The 15,463-nt window shown below is 40.8% G+C and overlaps 1 protein-coding gene across 3 annotated transcripts in view; it reads left to right on the top strand.

The window, feature by feature from the left end:
• Positions 1-5,003: 5,003 nt before the first annotated feature.
• Positions 5,004-15,463, top strand: part of wdr13 (WD repeat domain 13) — a 33,190-nt gene continuing 22,730 nt past the window's right edge. Inside the window, exons 1-4 of one of the 3 annotated variants that reach the window (XM_060932500.1) lie at positions 5,004-5,098; positions 5,643-5,704; positions 9,761-9,992; positions 14,645-14,754. In XM_060932500.1, coding sequence (XP_060788483.1) covers positions 5,664-5,704; positions 9,761-9,992; positions 14,645-14,754 — 383 coding nt within the window. In that variant the 5' untranslated portion in view covers positions 5,004-5,098; positions 5,643-5,663. Of the gene's footprint in view, positions 5,099-5,256; positions 5,418-5,642; positions 5,705-9,760; positions 9,993-14,644; positions 14,755-15,463 lie in introns of those variants that run through there. The other 2 variants (XM_060932499.1, XM_060932501.1) reach the window with 2 other exon arrangements.

The raw sequence follows: 15,463 nt of genomic DNA, 5'->3' as shown, positions 1-15,463 counted from the left end.
CCTTTGAAATAAACTTCCAAATCTAATTTGTACTGATTTGTGCTGCAGTGGAGTCAGTGCTTACCTCCTTGCTTCTTGTTGTCGTCTCCTTTCTGATCACCTTTCTTCGGCTGATCTTTAGGACTCTGAGGCGGCTATGCAGTGCACATAAGGACACAAAGTGCTATTTAGCGTCACTAATAAACTTTTCTTTGATATAATTACGCATGAGCATGGGAGTGTTCAGCACGGCTGGCTGAAAAGAGCTGACTCTGAGCAGCTGCTTTCTAATGCGATCTGGGGATTAATTTAACACTGGTGATGAACTATTAGGCAGAATTTGCTGTGTGGGCAGAGATGTTTAATAAGAGGCTGGAGCTGTTTACCTTGGTGGTGGATTTCTTCTCTGACTTCTTACCTGTAAAGAATTAAAAAATATATATATAAATGGCACTTTAAAATAATCTCGTGAAGCTTTTGTGCATGATTTAAAATATCATTATCATGATGAAAATTTTCCTCGTACTCTAAAAATAATCTCCCAGTGTACCTTTTCCAGGCATTTTTGGCTTTGCTCCAATGTTTGCACGTCCTCTTTGAGAATGCAGTACCCTTCCTGACCTGCTTTGCACATTTATTGCTTTGGACAGTGAATGACTCTGCTCCAGGGGCCCCTTCGGGAAAAAGGGCAGGGAAAAATCAAAGAGCTCGGTCAGCCCGGCCCTGGCTCTTTCCTCTGCTGAGGTCAGGTGAAACCATGCACGCCTGACCAACTATTGTACGCTTAATCCTTTTTATTGTTATTAACACAATGGATGTTTCGTTCTTATTGCTTACACTGTAATGAAAAACAAAACAGTGCAAAATATCAATTTGAAAGCAATATCCCAAGGGGCGAAACAAACACTTTGTACACCTTTATACCACAGCACGGTCTCACAGTAGCTCCTAATACAAAGATCATACTATTATTTCACTCTTTCCAAAATGTTATTTTATTCATTTGTGTAGTCAGTTTGGATCTATGTGAATTCATAGCCTACAGTTTTTTGTTCATATTTATATACCTTTTTTAAAGTTGTTTGTCTGTGGGTGGAAACAAACGCCTTGTTGATAAGAGATGTCAGAGGAAAATGGCCAGATCGGGTCGAACTTTTTTGCCAGGAAGGATGGATGTAGTAACTCATATAATCACACTTTACAAACATGGTGAGCAGAAAAGCATCTGAGCATGCAACAGAAAACAGAAGACCACATTGGGTTCCACTCCTGCAGCCAAGAACAGGGATCTTAGAATCAAGAACGAGTTCCTATTAAAGTGGCCTGTGAGTGTATAGATAATTTGTAGCACACATACTGTGTTTAAAGAGAAATTCATGCTGTGACTGTGGCTTTTAATAATCATACAGACTCCAGATGTTTTAACGTAATTATGAATTATTATATTATCTTCATTTGATATCTACAAATAAATCAGTCTTAGTCATATCGAAAGAGAATTATTGTTCTTTGTCTCCAAAAATTTGGCCAAAAGCTTCCTAAATTTCTCTTTGAGACAACATGTACAAGTTCATTTGTAATATAGACCCTTTTCAGTCACGTGACCTTCGTAAACGCGACCGCCATTTTGGACATGTAGTGGACTTCGGCTCGAATCGGTTTGAATGCGAGGAAGGCGACAAACATAAAAGAAAAAGGAGCGAGATGCAGAAAACTGTATTTACTAGTTTACTGTAATTATGATCTGGCAGCTACTTACACCGGATCCAGTGTAAATAGCTGCCGGAGCCGCCGGCCGCGAGCTAGCTGCCGGAGTCGCCGGCCGCAACCTAAAGCAATGTAATGCCTTTTCTGGCTAATTTTATTCATCTTACCTCCAACAAAGTGGTCACTACACAAGCGTTGGTATGCCGCTATCCATCTTCTCCGTCGGTCAGCATCTACCGGGATCCGATAAAATGATAACCCTTGCCTTGTTTGTTGATGGTTACTACATCCAGGTGCACAACAATATAGTGGCATGATGGAAGTCTTGCTGAAAATAAACACTTTCTTTGCTGCCGTTCCTCAATGTTGGCTGTGGTAAACTACTGGTAGTACATGTCCAAAATGGCGGCCGCGTTTGTCGTGACGTCACGTGAAAAGGGTCCATAGTCAAGTCAAGTTTATTTGTATTGCGCTTTTAACAATAAACATTGTCGCAAAGCAGCTTTACAGAATTTGAACGACTTAAAATATGAGCTAATTTTATCCCTAATCTATTCCCAATGAGCACGCCTGTGGCGACGGTGGCAAGGAAAAACTCCCTCAGACGACATGATGAAGAAACTCAGAGAGGAACCAGACTCAAAAGGGAACCCATCCTCATTTGAGCAACAACATGACTATAACATTAACAGTTTTAACATAAAGTCAGCTTCATTGATGCTATAAACCCCCCACCGATGGAAACCCGAGCGCAAACCATTCACGACAACTGCAGTCCCAAAGTCAGCAAGTCAACTGCTGCCCTAAAGTCAGCAAGTCAACTGCAGTCCCCAGCCACAGAAGCACCACTGCAAGAGTCCAGAGCGTCCTCCAGGCGCGGCCCCCAACTGTCCACATGAGCGATGCGATGAGACTCCAGCCAGACACAGGGCACCAGGATGGATCAGGCAGGTCCGAGGAGCAGAAGAGATCAGCATCTCGATCCTAGGACCGACATGTAACTCAGAGGGACAAATTAGGGGGGAAATATATATAACATTTCAAGCTTGACCAACACAAAGAAATGGCATTAAATAATGTATATTGTTAAAAACAAACACAATAAAGTGATCAGGTACAGAACGTCCTAGAACAATCATTTTAACCCGATTCTCTCCTTACAGATTTTCCTTCCTGATATTTACCCTGTGAGCTTTTAGTGTTTATTCATGTCATTTATTTTTTCTTTTTTCCCCCCTCATTTACAGCTTATTTAACAACCTGCTGGTGGCAAATTTACAGAGAGACCCAGCGAGTAACTGCAGTGTAATGGGGCAATAAATGTAGACACTGGGGAAGAAAATGATTCAGGTTTTATAATTTTATAGCTGCCGCTCACGTTTGAAATCGTTTATTTTCAGTTAGACCTGCAGAATGACATCAAATCATCTGTTCCTTTAGTGGAATTACAGTTACTGCTCTGTCCGTCACGTGTAGATTTTAATGACTCATTTAAGGTGTCTGGCTTCATCTCATTATTAGCTTTCATGTCATATTTATGCGAAAGTTTGTGGTGCAATACAGTACAAATGCATTAAAATTTGTACATAATGGTATGTGTACAATGTGTTTTTTTCTTCAGGATTATAGTATTAACATTTAAATAATAATAATACAAAATTTAGGTAATACATATAAGCATTGTAGCCCTGTGATGACCTGGCGACTTGTCCAGGGTGTACCCCGCCTTTCGCCCGTAGTCAGCTGGGATAGGCTCCAGCTTGCCTGCGACCCTGTAGAAGGATAAAGCGGCTAGAGATAATGTGAATGTGAATGTGTGATATAAGCATTGTAGCCCTGTGATGACCTGGCGACTTGTCCAGGGTGTACCCCGCCTTTCGCCCGTAGTCAGCTGGGATAGGCTCCAGCTTGCCTGCGACCCTGTAGAACAGGATAAAGCGGCTACAGATAATGAGATGAGATGAGAGTCAGAGCTACACCTTCTTGCACCCGAGACTCCACTTCCCAGAATTCACACTGGCCTTCAAATATGGCCGCCATGGACTACAACCACCATCCTGTACCTCACCAATCACATGATTACTAATCACACTCACCTATTCACTAGCGGCACAGCTCACCTATTTAAGGACTCTGTGCACAGTTTGATTATTGTACTGTGTATCTGGTTTGATGTTGTTTGTACTTTTGTCTTTGCCTCTGATACCCTGTTTGTGTCTCGCCTGACCATTGCCTGTTTTTTTTTTTTTAATTCTGCCTTTGCTTTATAATTTGGATTTATCTGATAGTTTGCCTGAATAAACTCTCTTTCAGCTTTTGTGTCTATCGGTTGCCTGCATTTGTGACAAATAGCAGATTTGTACCTTTTCATCTCATCTCATTATCTCTAGCCGCTTTATCCTTCTACAGGGTCGCAGGCAAGCTGGAGCCTATCCCAGCTGACTATGGGCGAAAGGCGGGGTACACCCTGGACAAGTCGCCAGGTCATCACAGGGCTGACACATAGACACAGACAACCATTCACACTCACATTCACACCTACGGTCAATTTAGAGTCACCAGTTAATCTAACCTGCATGTCTTTGGACTGTGGGGGAAACCGGAGCACCCGGAGGAAACCCACGCGGACACGGGGAGAACATGCAAACTCCGCACAGAAAGGCCCTTGCCGGCCACGGGGCTCGAACCCAGGACCTTCTTGCTGTGAGGCGACAGCGCTAACCACTACACCACCGTGCCGCCCATTTGTACCTTTTATTTTCAATATATTTTGCTATCTAAGAAGTTTAATATTAAAATGTAATATTACTATGTTTTTATATTGTAAATACTAAAATATAACAAGAAAAAAATACGTCAAATGAATAAATATTGTAAAATTTGTTTATTAGGTGCTGATGTATTTTAATTATATATATATATATATATATTGATGAATATTTTGTATTTTCAAAATATTATGCACATAATTTATTTTAGTTTCAAATCATCTTATAACTCGTCTCATGACCAGAAACAGATTGTTCATGGAATTTACTTTTCATTTCAGGTTTTATTTTATTTTTATATGTATATTTTGTCTTTTAAAGATTTTACCATCATGCCCACTTTATATTTTTTTATCTCGTATTTTAATGTAAAGCACTTTGAGCTGCATTCTCTGTATTAAAAGTGCTATACAAATAAAATTATAATTATTTCTGTTCTGTTTTCAAGCTATTTAACGCGCACTTACAAAATAGTGCGTATGCAAATCAGCCTTCAGAGTACGCACTCTTCAGTACGGTAGTATGCGAGTGCGGACGTTACCATGGTAACTTGCGTAATTCCAGGCGTAGGGACCCTGTCCGCGTCACGTGACTTCAGTCCGTTCTGTTCCTAGGGGGGAAAATGTTCCGGTAAGGAATTGAAGGTAAGGCGTTTATTAGCGAGAAAAAGACTCGATTTTATTCGTTTTTAAGTCTGTGGACAGGAAGTATACATGTTTATATGTATGTATTTATTCACAGTGATGTCATGTTGTGTGTTTGGGTCGCTGACATCATTTAGTTGCCTGGCTTCCTGTCTGTCAAAGCGGCTAAGCTAGTTAGCAGGTTTCCTCTTAGCATTGCGCTAAGACTAGCTTCAGAGCATCACTGGCTGTTTTGGAGTTTTTTTTTCTGAGAAATAAAAACCGCGCCGTGTGGATTAATTACTGCTTCAACATGAGTGAATCACCTGTACTGCAATGTGTATGATGGATTTACTTTATTTACAGCTAATGCTAAAATAAGCTAAGCTAAGCTAGCATAGGATAGGTCAGCTGTCACATCCGGATGTTATGACAATAAGAAACACTTTATATGGACATATCTGCAGTTTTAGCATTTTTAGCTTTTGAAAGCTAAATATGTCTTTTTTGTTTGTTTGTTTGTTTGTTTGTTTTCTGAGCTTGTTTTAATCCTCTTTGTCTTTAGGCCCCCCTCAGTGTGTGTGGTATGGCTGCAGTGTGGCAGCAGGTGCTGGCAGTGGACGCAAGGTGAGTAGAAATCATATATTAGGATGGATATGAATTAATTATTATCAAAGAGAAAAAGCTAAACTCACGCTCGAGAAGTCGATGGATGACGTCATGGGTTCATTTGCATATTCGTTGATTTCATCATGATCATTTGCATGTCAAATTACAAATCAGGGTGCATGAGGAAGGAAGGTTTTCTGAAGATGAATAGAATAGAATAAACTTTTTTTTTAACTGATTGATTGCGTTATTCCGAACAGTAAAGAAGATATTAAAAAAATGCAATAATCAAAACATCATCATAAACAAACAGAATAGCGTAGCGTAGTACAAGGCAGTAACATATTAATGTTCGGAAAGGATTTGGAAGAAGTAAATCTCATCTCATCTCATTCTCTGTAGCCGCTTTATCCTGTTCTACAGGGCGAAAGATGGGGTACACCCTGGACAAGTCGCCAGGTCATCACAGGGCTGACACATAGACACAGACAACCATTCACACTCACATTCACACCTACGCTCAATTTAGAGTCACCAGTTAACCTAACCTGCATGTCTTTGGACTGTGGAGGAAACCCACGCGGACAACATGCAAACTCCACACAGAAAGGCCCTCGCCGGCCACGGGGCTCAAACCCGGACCTTCTTGCTGTGAGGCGACAGCGCTAACCACTACACCACCGTGCCGCACAGTGCGTACATATAGTCAAGTTTATTTGTATAGCGCTTTTAACAATAAACATTGTCGCAAAGCAGCTTTACAGAATTTGAGCGATTTAAAATATGAGTTAATTTTATCCCTAATCTATCCCCAATGAGCAAGCCTGTGGCGACGGTGGCAAGGAAAAACTCCCGACGACATGAGGAAGAAACTTCAAGAGGAACCAGACTCAAAAGGGAACCCATCCTCATTCCGGGCAACAACAGACAACATGACTATAACATTAACAGTCCTGACATAAAGTCAGCTTCGTTGATTCTATAAACCCCCCACCGACGGAAACCCGAGCGCAAAAACATATACCTATAACTATACACATATCCATAAGTACACAGACACCCATAATATAATTATGCATATATATATATAATCCGTACGTACCCATACCCACATATATAGACTTGTATTATCAATAGAATGTTATTGTAATTCAGAGTTTTGTTTTGTTAGTTTTTTTTTTCTTCTTCCCAAAGTGGAAATTAATAACAGAATGAAGTCGTCTTTGGTCACGCTACCACAAACTGATCTTGTACGCATTTACAAAATGTTACACTTTCTGTCAAGAATGCAGACAGAATGAAGCTGTATTTAATTACTGTTAAGTATGTGCTAGATAGATAGATAGATAGATAGATAGATAGATAGATAGATAGATAGATAGATAGATAGCTTTATTAATCCCAGAGGGAAATTCAAATGAAGAATAAAGAAGTGTGAGGGTAGGACTAACAGCGGTGATCAGGGATTAGTCAGTGGGAAGAATGAAAAATTCAGGGAATAGTCAGTTAGAATAATGAAAAATAGGAGATTTGTCAATTAAAGAATAAATCAGGAATTAGTTAATAGGAATAGTTAAAACTCACGATTGTTCAATGGGATTTTTTTAATCAGGAATTGGTCGGCTGTAAGAATGAAAAGGGATTATTCAATTGAAAGAATGAAAAAATTAGAGATTAGTCAATGGAAATAACGAGGGGAAAAGTGATTAGTCAATATAAATAATAAATACATTGGGATTAGTCAATGAAGTAATGGAACAATTTGGGACTGGTCAACGGGAAGAATGGAAATAAAGAATTAGTCTGCGGAAAGAATGATAAAAATGGGGATTAGTCAACATAAATATCGTTGACATGGGGATTAGCCAGTGGAAAGAATGGAAAAATCGGGGACTGGTCAATGGGAAGAATAAAAATAAAAGTTTAGTTAATGGAGAGCACCAGTAAACTGGGATTAGTCAATATAAATAATATGAACATGAGGATTAGTCAGTGGATTTTTTTTAATTGGGGACTGGTCAATGGGAAGAATGAAAATAAAGGATTAGTCAGTGGAAAGAATGATATGACTGAGGATTAGTCATCAGAATAATGATGAAAGCCAGGGATTAGTCAATACAAATAATAAGAAGGTGGTGGTTAATCAATGAAAGAATGGAAAAATCAGGGACTGGGCATGGAAAGAATGAAAATAAAGGATTAATCAGTGGAAAGAATGGGGAAAAAATAAGGATTGTTTAGTGGGAAGAATTGAAACACGGGGATTAGTCTGTGGGAAGAATGTGAAAATGTAGGATTAGTCTGCTAAAGGAATGGAAAATCCAGGCTTGTTCAATGGAGAAATCTGGGATCAATCAATGGGATGACTTGAAATTCAGGCATTAGCTTGTGGTAAGAATGGAAATTGGGGGTTAGTCCATGGGATTGATTGACAGTTGTGGATTTGTCAGTGTGAATAATTTAAAAAATCAAGCATTAGTCAGTGGGAAGAATGAAATATTGTGGATTAGTCAGTGGGAGGAATTTAAACCAAAGTATGACTATGTTGGAAGAATGTAAAATGGGGGATTAGTCAGTTGGAGGAATGGAAAATTAGGGCTCGGTCAGTGGGAAGAATGAAAAATCAGGGATGGATCAACTGGAATATCGACTCACAAAGCCTATCGATTGTTAGACAGTCCCTAAAGTCTGCTCAAAAACTGGCTAGATTTATCTCTAGACTCCTCTCTTTTTCTTTTTTTAAATAAAGTCACTAAAGGGGTCTAAACGTCACCAAATATAGTGACCAGTCCCTGAGTTAGCATCACTGGATTCACAAGATATCGCCAAAACCGTCACCTAAAAGAAACCTTCACCCCAAAACACACAGTACACGTGTTTATATTGAAATATCTGTGATGTGAATCAGAAGTTAGAAATTTGCATTTAAGCACAGAAATCTGAATTTGATCGTCATTTTTGAATTTGGGGCGGCACGGTGGTGTAGTGGTTAGCGCTGTCGCCTCACAGCAAGAAGGTCCGGGTTCGAGCCCCGTGGCCGGCGAGGGCCTTTCTGTGCGGAGTTTGCATGTTCTCCCCGTGTCCGCGTGGGTTTCCTCCGGGTGCTCCGGTTTCCCCCACAGTCCAAAGACATGCAGGTTAGGTTAACTGGTGACTCTAAATTGAGCGTAGGTGTGAATGTGAGTGTGAATGGTTGTCTGTGTCTATGTGTCAGCCCTGTGATGACCTGGCGACTTGTCCAGGGTGTACCCCGCCTTTCGCCCGTAGTCAGCTGGGATAGGCTCCAGCTTGCCTGCGACCCTGTAGAACAGGATAAAGCGGCTAGAGATAATGAGATGAGATGAGATTTTTGAATTTTTATCGACCAACTAGTCGAAAGTTTGATATTGAATTTTCAACTGAAATGTAATTGCATAGTTTATAAAAGAGCGATATAAAATTGAAACAGAAATTCACTTTTAAGGACGTGAGAGCAAAAGGTGGAAACTCAAAACGAAGTGCATGTATGTTCAGGTTCTCAAAAGCATTCAGTCACTCTGGTAATTCACATTTACAGATTCATTTTCAAAATAACATCCAGATAACATGTAGCAGAAGTTCTCCACACACACACACACACACACACACACACACACACACACACACACACACGGAGCATATTGCAGCACAGTAGGCAGCCAAAATGCAAGCGAGCATTTGGATTTTCATAGCCAAGATTTACAGGAAGTCAAATGTTCCTCCTCTCTTTTAATTCAGGAGTAAACAAAATAAAAGAGCTCATATTTTACATAAAATTCAGTTAGATGACTTTGCTATGATATTACTGATGGTATAAAGCATTTAGACGTTTGATGTTAGTTGGAGTTATTCTAGAGAGACTGAACGCTTTTTGAAAGCTGACTTCGTTTTCAGTCTCAGATGTTCACTTGCACATATTTTCAGTTTCAGATTTTGGAAGTTAAATTGATCAGATGGTATGAACAAATTCAAAATAATTTAAAAAAGATATATCGCTTACACTCTCTCTCTCTCTCTCTCTCTCTCCTTTTTTTTTCTTGGTCTTCCCCAATCCAGGTACAATGCTTACCGCACTCCGACGTTCCCCCAGTTCCGCACGCAGTACATCCGCCGGCGTAGCCAGCTGCTCCGCGAGAACGCTAAGTGTGGCTTTGAGCCGGTGTTGCGCAGGCAGTACCTGCGTCTGCGCAGCCAGCTGCTCGCCCTGCGCTACGGCCCGCTCTCCGAGCAAAGCAGCTTCAGAGCCAGCAGCGTGCGCAGCTCCCGCACCACACTGGACCGCATGGAGGTTAGGCTCCTCAAGGCCCGCTGAGAACCTGACTGAGCATTCATTAAGAAAACATTTTTTTTAAATACGCTCGAAATCATACGGACAAACACAAATTAACTAACTATCGCAGTTTAAAGAAATTTCTGACTGATGAGACGATTCGGAGTAGGAATTTCATCATTACTTATTAAATCTCTGATTCAGTATTGAGCGAAAATGCAGCGCAGCAGTTGTGTCCATGTTTGTCCAGTGTAATTGCATTAAAGGGAAACCGTCACGCTGGTGATGAAACCACGCACGACACACATTTCTGTCACATTCAGCATGTTTATTAAAGACGATGAGCTAGATCAACGCTTCTCAGACTGCATTAAGGGTTCCAGCAGGGGTGCCAATATTTACAGTTGAGCTATAGCGTTTACGATATCCCAACCTTTCTACGCTTTTCTGTGGTGTGGATGTGTGAAAGATGCACGCTTACTTCTAGGAGTGGCTACTTTCACTTCCAAGGTGAAATTTAACACGCCAGTTAGCAAGCCTTGGCCTTATGAGCAAATAGAAATCAAGAAAGCAGGAGAGCGGTGAATCTGCGTATTATTCATTTGCACCAGTCACACACAACCGTTGCCTCGTTGTATTTTTACTGTTGCTTGGCACAGCAACATCCACACACGTTCATCTTTTTTTCCTGGTAGGACTTTCTTCTTAGCCATGTTGGCTCGTCTGTTTTTAAAGTTTTTATTTATGTATTGATATTATAGTTGTGGTGTGACTGCTCCAGACTGGAACTAAATTCAGGCAGAGGTACAGTCATAGCTGGAGTTGTAGGTATTGTTATAGTTATCGGTGTTGTGGGACCGGGCCCTTAAACATTGGCGTGTTCTCGTTTATAAGTGTGTTTTTCGGTCTGCTTCCGTCGTGTACGTTTGTCAAAAAAAGTGTGTGCAGTTACAGTCTTCGTTCGCAGGATCCGTTCTTACTTTCTGTTCCAAAGGTCTTTACTGAATTGGGGGGGGACATTTAATTGCCATCTTGGATATGAATGTCATGGCAATATTTGGGTTTTCAGTAATTTCTTTGAACTGTTCTTTTCTGTGGCAGAATGATTGTACAGCAAACATCTTTAATTAAAAAAAACATGAGAATTTGGTGCACAAGTTTTAATTTTCTTTGGGTTTTCTGAAATCAGTACAGGGTCAAAAATTTACATATGCTTACTTAGATTATTAACTCAGAGGTGCTGAAACTTCCAAAATGTCTCTTATCTTGCCAAGGCCGAGGTCTGTTAACTTCCTGTTAGTGATCATGATTGACTACAGCTGGTAGTTACTCTGTGCCTTCATAAAAAGGGTTTGTTTACAGCACTCATTGGCTTGACCAACGCACAGTAAAATGGGGACGTCCAAGGAGCTCAGTGCAGATCTGAAAAAGAGAATCGCAGATATACACAACTCCGGAATGTCTCTTGGAGCCATTTCTAAACAACTGCAAATTCCAAGATCAGTTCAAACAATTGTCTCCAAGTTATTGTGAGGTGTAGTCACTTTGCCAAGCCACTTTGCTTCAAGAAAACCCAAACTGTCACCCTGAGCTGAAAGGAAATTGGTTTGGGTGGTCAGGAACCACCATGGCACAGCCCTGCCATGAACTGGAAGCTGATGGATCACTGTCTACAGTTCAGAACACCATGGACTAAGAGGCTGCTATCCAAGAAATAACCCCCTGATCCAAAACTGACCTTCAAGCTTAACTGAAGTTTGAAGCTGACCACACGGACAAAGAAAAAGCCTTCTGGAGGAAAGCTGTATGGTCAGATGAGACAAAGATTGAGTTATTTGGCCACAATGACCACCATGTACAGAGGAACACTGTACCAGCTGGTGGTGGTGGTAGGATCATCATGCTCTGGGGCTGTTTTGCTGCCAGTGGAACTGGATGGAATCATGAAGGAGGAGGACTACATCAGAATTCTTCAGCATAAACCATCAGAAACTTGAACACGACTTGGAAGTTACAACAGGACAATGAACCCAAACACGCATCAGAGCTGGTTGCGGAGGATAAAGCAGGCTAACATTAAGCTTAAAACAAGTCCTGACTTCAACCCTATTGAAAATACTGTATATGGACCGGGCTTATAAGCCGAGTCCACTGAACTCTACCAATCCTACCATGAAGAGTCGTGAAATATCCAACTAGAATTCTGCCAGAAGCTTGTTCACGGGAAACAAAAAATGTTTGTTCAAGGTGAGTCTTGCAAAGAGACATTTTACCCAAATATTAGGTGTACTGTACACTACTGTTCAGAAGTTTGGGGTCACTTTGAAATGTCCTTATTTTTGAAAGAAAAGCACTGTTCTTTTCAATGAAGATCACTTTAAACTAATCAGAAATCCACTCTATACAGTCACTACGTTTACATGCACATAGAGAGAATCGAATTTCTGCCGTTGCTCGACTGAAATCGAAGTTCAAAATGCCATGTATACACCTTAATTCGGCTGAAATTGAACCGAACTTGATTTCTCGGAATCGAGCTACACGACCTAGTTTATGCGATTTCTGCCGAGCTACTTTGTGCATGTATACCCTATCGAGCTAGTTGTCGAGCTACTTCCGGAAGTGACGAGTGACGAGACCACAAGCGGGAAACACAACAGCCTCGGTCGGCATGACAACAGTAGTAGCGAGCAGCAGAAGAGGTCAGGAGGAACAAACGAAGAAGAGAAAATGGCGATGTAGAGCTCTCTGAAGTGTGGGTGGAGCACAGAGGACGGCAGGACAAAGCTTCTGGTACTAATAGGGTTTTTATTGTCAGACTTTTCAGTTTAACAGCCTACTTTTATTCTTGAGAGAAAAAAACACGCGCGTGCGCTGTGTTCTAGTCCCGGGATGAGCTGTCCCCTCTGCTCTCCCTCTGCCTCCTTAAATAGGGCGCGGTTACTGGGAAGACACACAAACACAGGTTAATTACCGTCAGGTGAAGTGATTCTGCCACTCACCTTCCCTGGCTCCGCTCTCCTGTCACAGACCGGCGCTTGACCACGCCCCCACTGCCACAGGCAAGCAGAAACGTGCACTTCTGGAGCAATGAGGAGACAGAGTTCATGCTCATTCAGCTTAAGGAGTTGAATATATTAAAATTCATGGACGGGAGAAAAACGCGCAATGGAGAACACGGAACTGATAACTTTGTTTACACTCTTGAATAGCTCTTCATGACGACAACCGGAAGTGTACCAACACGATGGGGCGTGTTGCGCCACCTGTGGCTCGGGTGCACAATGCACCTCACACAATAGCCCGATTTCATTGTGTGCATGTAGGATTGGATTTCTCTGGCACCCTGCTGGGACCTTCAGCTCGATTACCGACAGCAGCTCGATTTGGATGTGCATGTAAACGTAGTCACTGCTAATGTGGTAAATGACTATTCTAGCTGCAAATGTCTGGGTTTTGGTGCAATATCTCCATATATGTACAGAGGCCCATTTCCAGCAACTCTCACTCCAGTGTTCTAATGGTACAATGTGTTTGCTCATTGCCTCAGAAGGCTAATGGATGATTAGAAAACCCTTGTACAATCATGTTAGCACAGCTGAAAACAGTTGAGCTCTTTAGAGAAGCTATAAAACTGACCCTCCTTTGAGCAGATTGAGTTTCTGGAGCATCACATTTGTGGGGTCGATTAAATGCTCAAAATGGCCAGAAAAATGTCTTGACTATATTTTCTATTCATTTTACAACTTATGGTGGTAAATAAAAGTGACTTTTCATGGAAAACACAAAATTGTCTGGGTGACCCCAAACTTTTGAACAGTAGTGTATGTATAATTTTGACCCTGTATTGATTTCAGAAAACCCAAAGAAACTTATGCACCAAATTCTAGTCTTTTTTTTTTTTTTTTTTTAATTAAAGCTGTATGCTGTACAATCATTCTTCCACAGAAAAAACAGTTCAGAGAAATTACTGAAAGCCCAAATATTGCCATGACATTCATATTCAAGATGACATTCACGTCACTGTACGTAAACTTCTGAGCACAACTGTACGTATTGGCTCTATGCTTGGTTAAATGAGCTGCATGTTGCCCGTCTTGGCCAAAACGCGCTTGTAAAAGAGATTTTTAACCTACATGAGTCTTTCCTGGTTAAATAAAGATTAAATTTAAAAAAAAAATCACAATTGTTTCAAAGAAGTACTTAATGTGATTACAAAATTTGCCAAGCGTGACTGGTCCCCTTTACGCTCTGGGATGGTGCATGGGGTGTGTGTGAGAGAGAGAGAGAGAGAGAGAGAGAACGATAGATGTTAGCAGTTTTATGTCTTTCAGAGACCGCTGGTGTAGTTAGTAATGTTTTTACGATTTGCATAAGTTCAAGTAAACATAAAGCACAAAACTCTCCATGAGCCTTTTCTTTTATTTTCTTTTTGTCTTGTATCGCTCTTTGTACTGCTTTTGGAAATCCTCCTTTTTGAGAATGAAGCAGTAAAATAAGCAAGTAAATAAGAAAAACGTGACTTTTTTTTTTTTTCCCTATTCTATTTCAGTCGAGCTTCTCTTTCCACCTGGTCTAATCCGGCCTACACCTCTTGCTTTCTTTTATTTGCATGTCCATACTTCCTACGTTTCTATTTATATTTCTCTCTCTCTCTCTGTTTGTTGCAGGACTTTGAGGAAGACTCCAGGGCTCAGGGCGCTCGAGGTCACCGTCGTTCAGTGAGCCGTGGTTCGTATCAGCTGCAGGCCCAGATGAACAGAGCCGTGTACGATGAGAGGTACAGTACCGTTCCATTCCACAGTTTGCCTAAGATCGTTACGAGATGCCTAGAAAGGGGCGATATGATAAAAATATCATATCACAGATATTATACAAAAATATTTCAACTATTCTTAACCCTCATCCTACCATGCTATTTTACACCTTAATCTTACCATGTGGGGTCCGTTTGGACCCCAATACTTTTCCTTAAAATTAAAGCTTATAAAGACAAAATCACCAGATAAGTTTTGTTCAGAGCATCTTGTATTAATAACAGCAATACACTAAAGGGCCCAAGGCATAAAGAACACACTTAACCTTCATCCTACCAGCCAATTTTACATACACAAACTACCAGGCGGGGTCCGTATGGACCCCAGGAGGGAATACCTTGAAATCAATGCAGTAAGAACCAATTCAATGCAGCAAACAGACATAACTTTATTGAAGAACAAAATCCACTATGGCTGAATATCAATGATGTATTATAAATGCAATAACATTGCAATAATATTGCAATAACTAGCATACATGTAGCAAATTATAGCGCCACAAAAAAAATTGGCATTATATACATGATTTTTGCAGCTCATGCAGCTGTAAAACATTCTGGATTACAACTTAGGTCTTTTCTTACAGAATTTACAACAAAAAAGTAATTGTAAAATAATTTAGGGCTTTTGTTTTGCAGCCTGTGCTTACTGCAGCAGTGGGGTCCACACGGA

The sequence above is a fragment of the Neoarius graeffei genome, chromosome 10, assembly GCF_027579695.1.
Source record: "Neoarius graeffei isolate fNeoGra1 chromosome 10, fNeoGra1.pri, whole genome shotgun sequence".
In the NCBI taxonomy this organism is placed as follows: Eukaryota; Metazoa; Chordata; class Actinopteri; order Siluriformes; family Ariidae; genus Neoarius; species Neoarius graeffei.
Note: the sequence above shows the minus strand (reverse complement) of the source record. Positions and strands in the feature narration are given on the sequence as shown.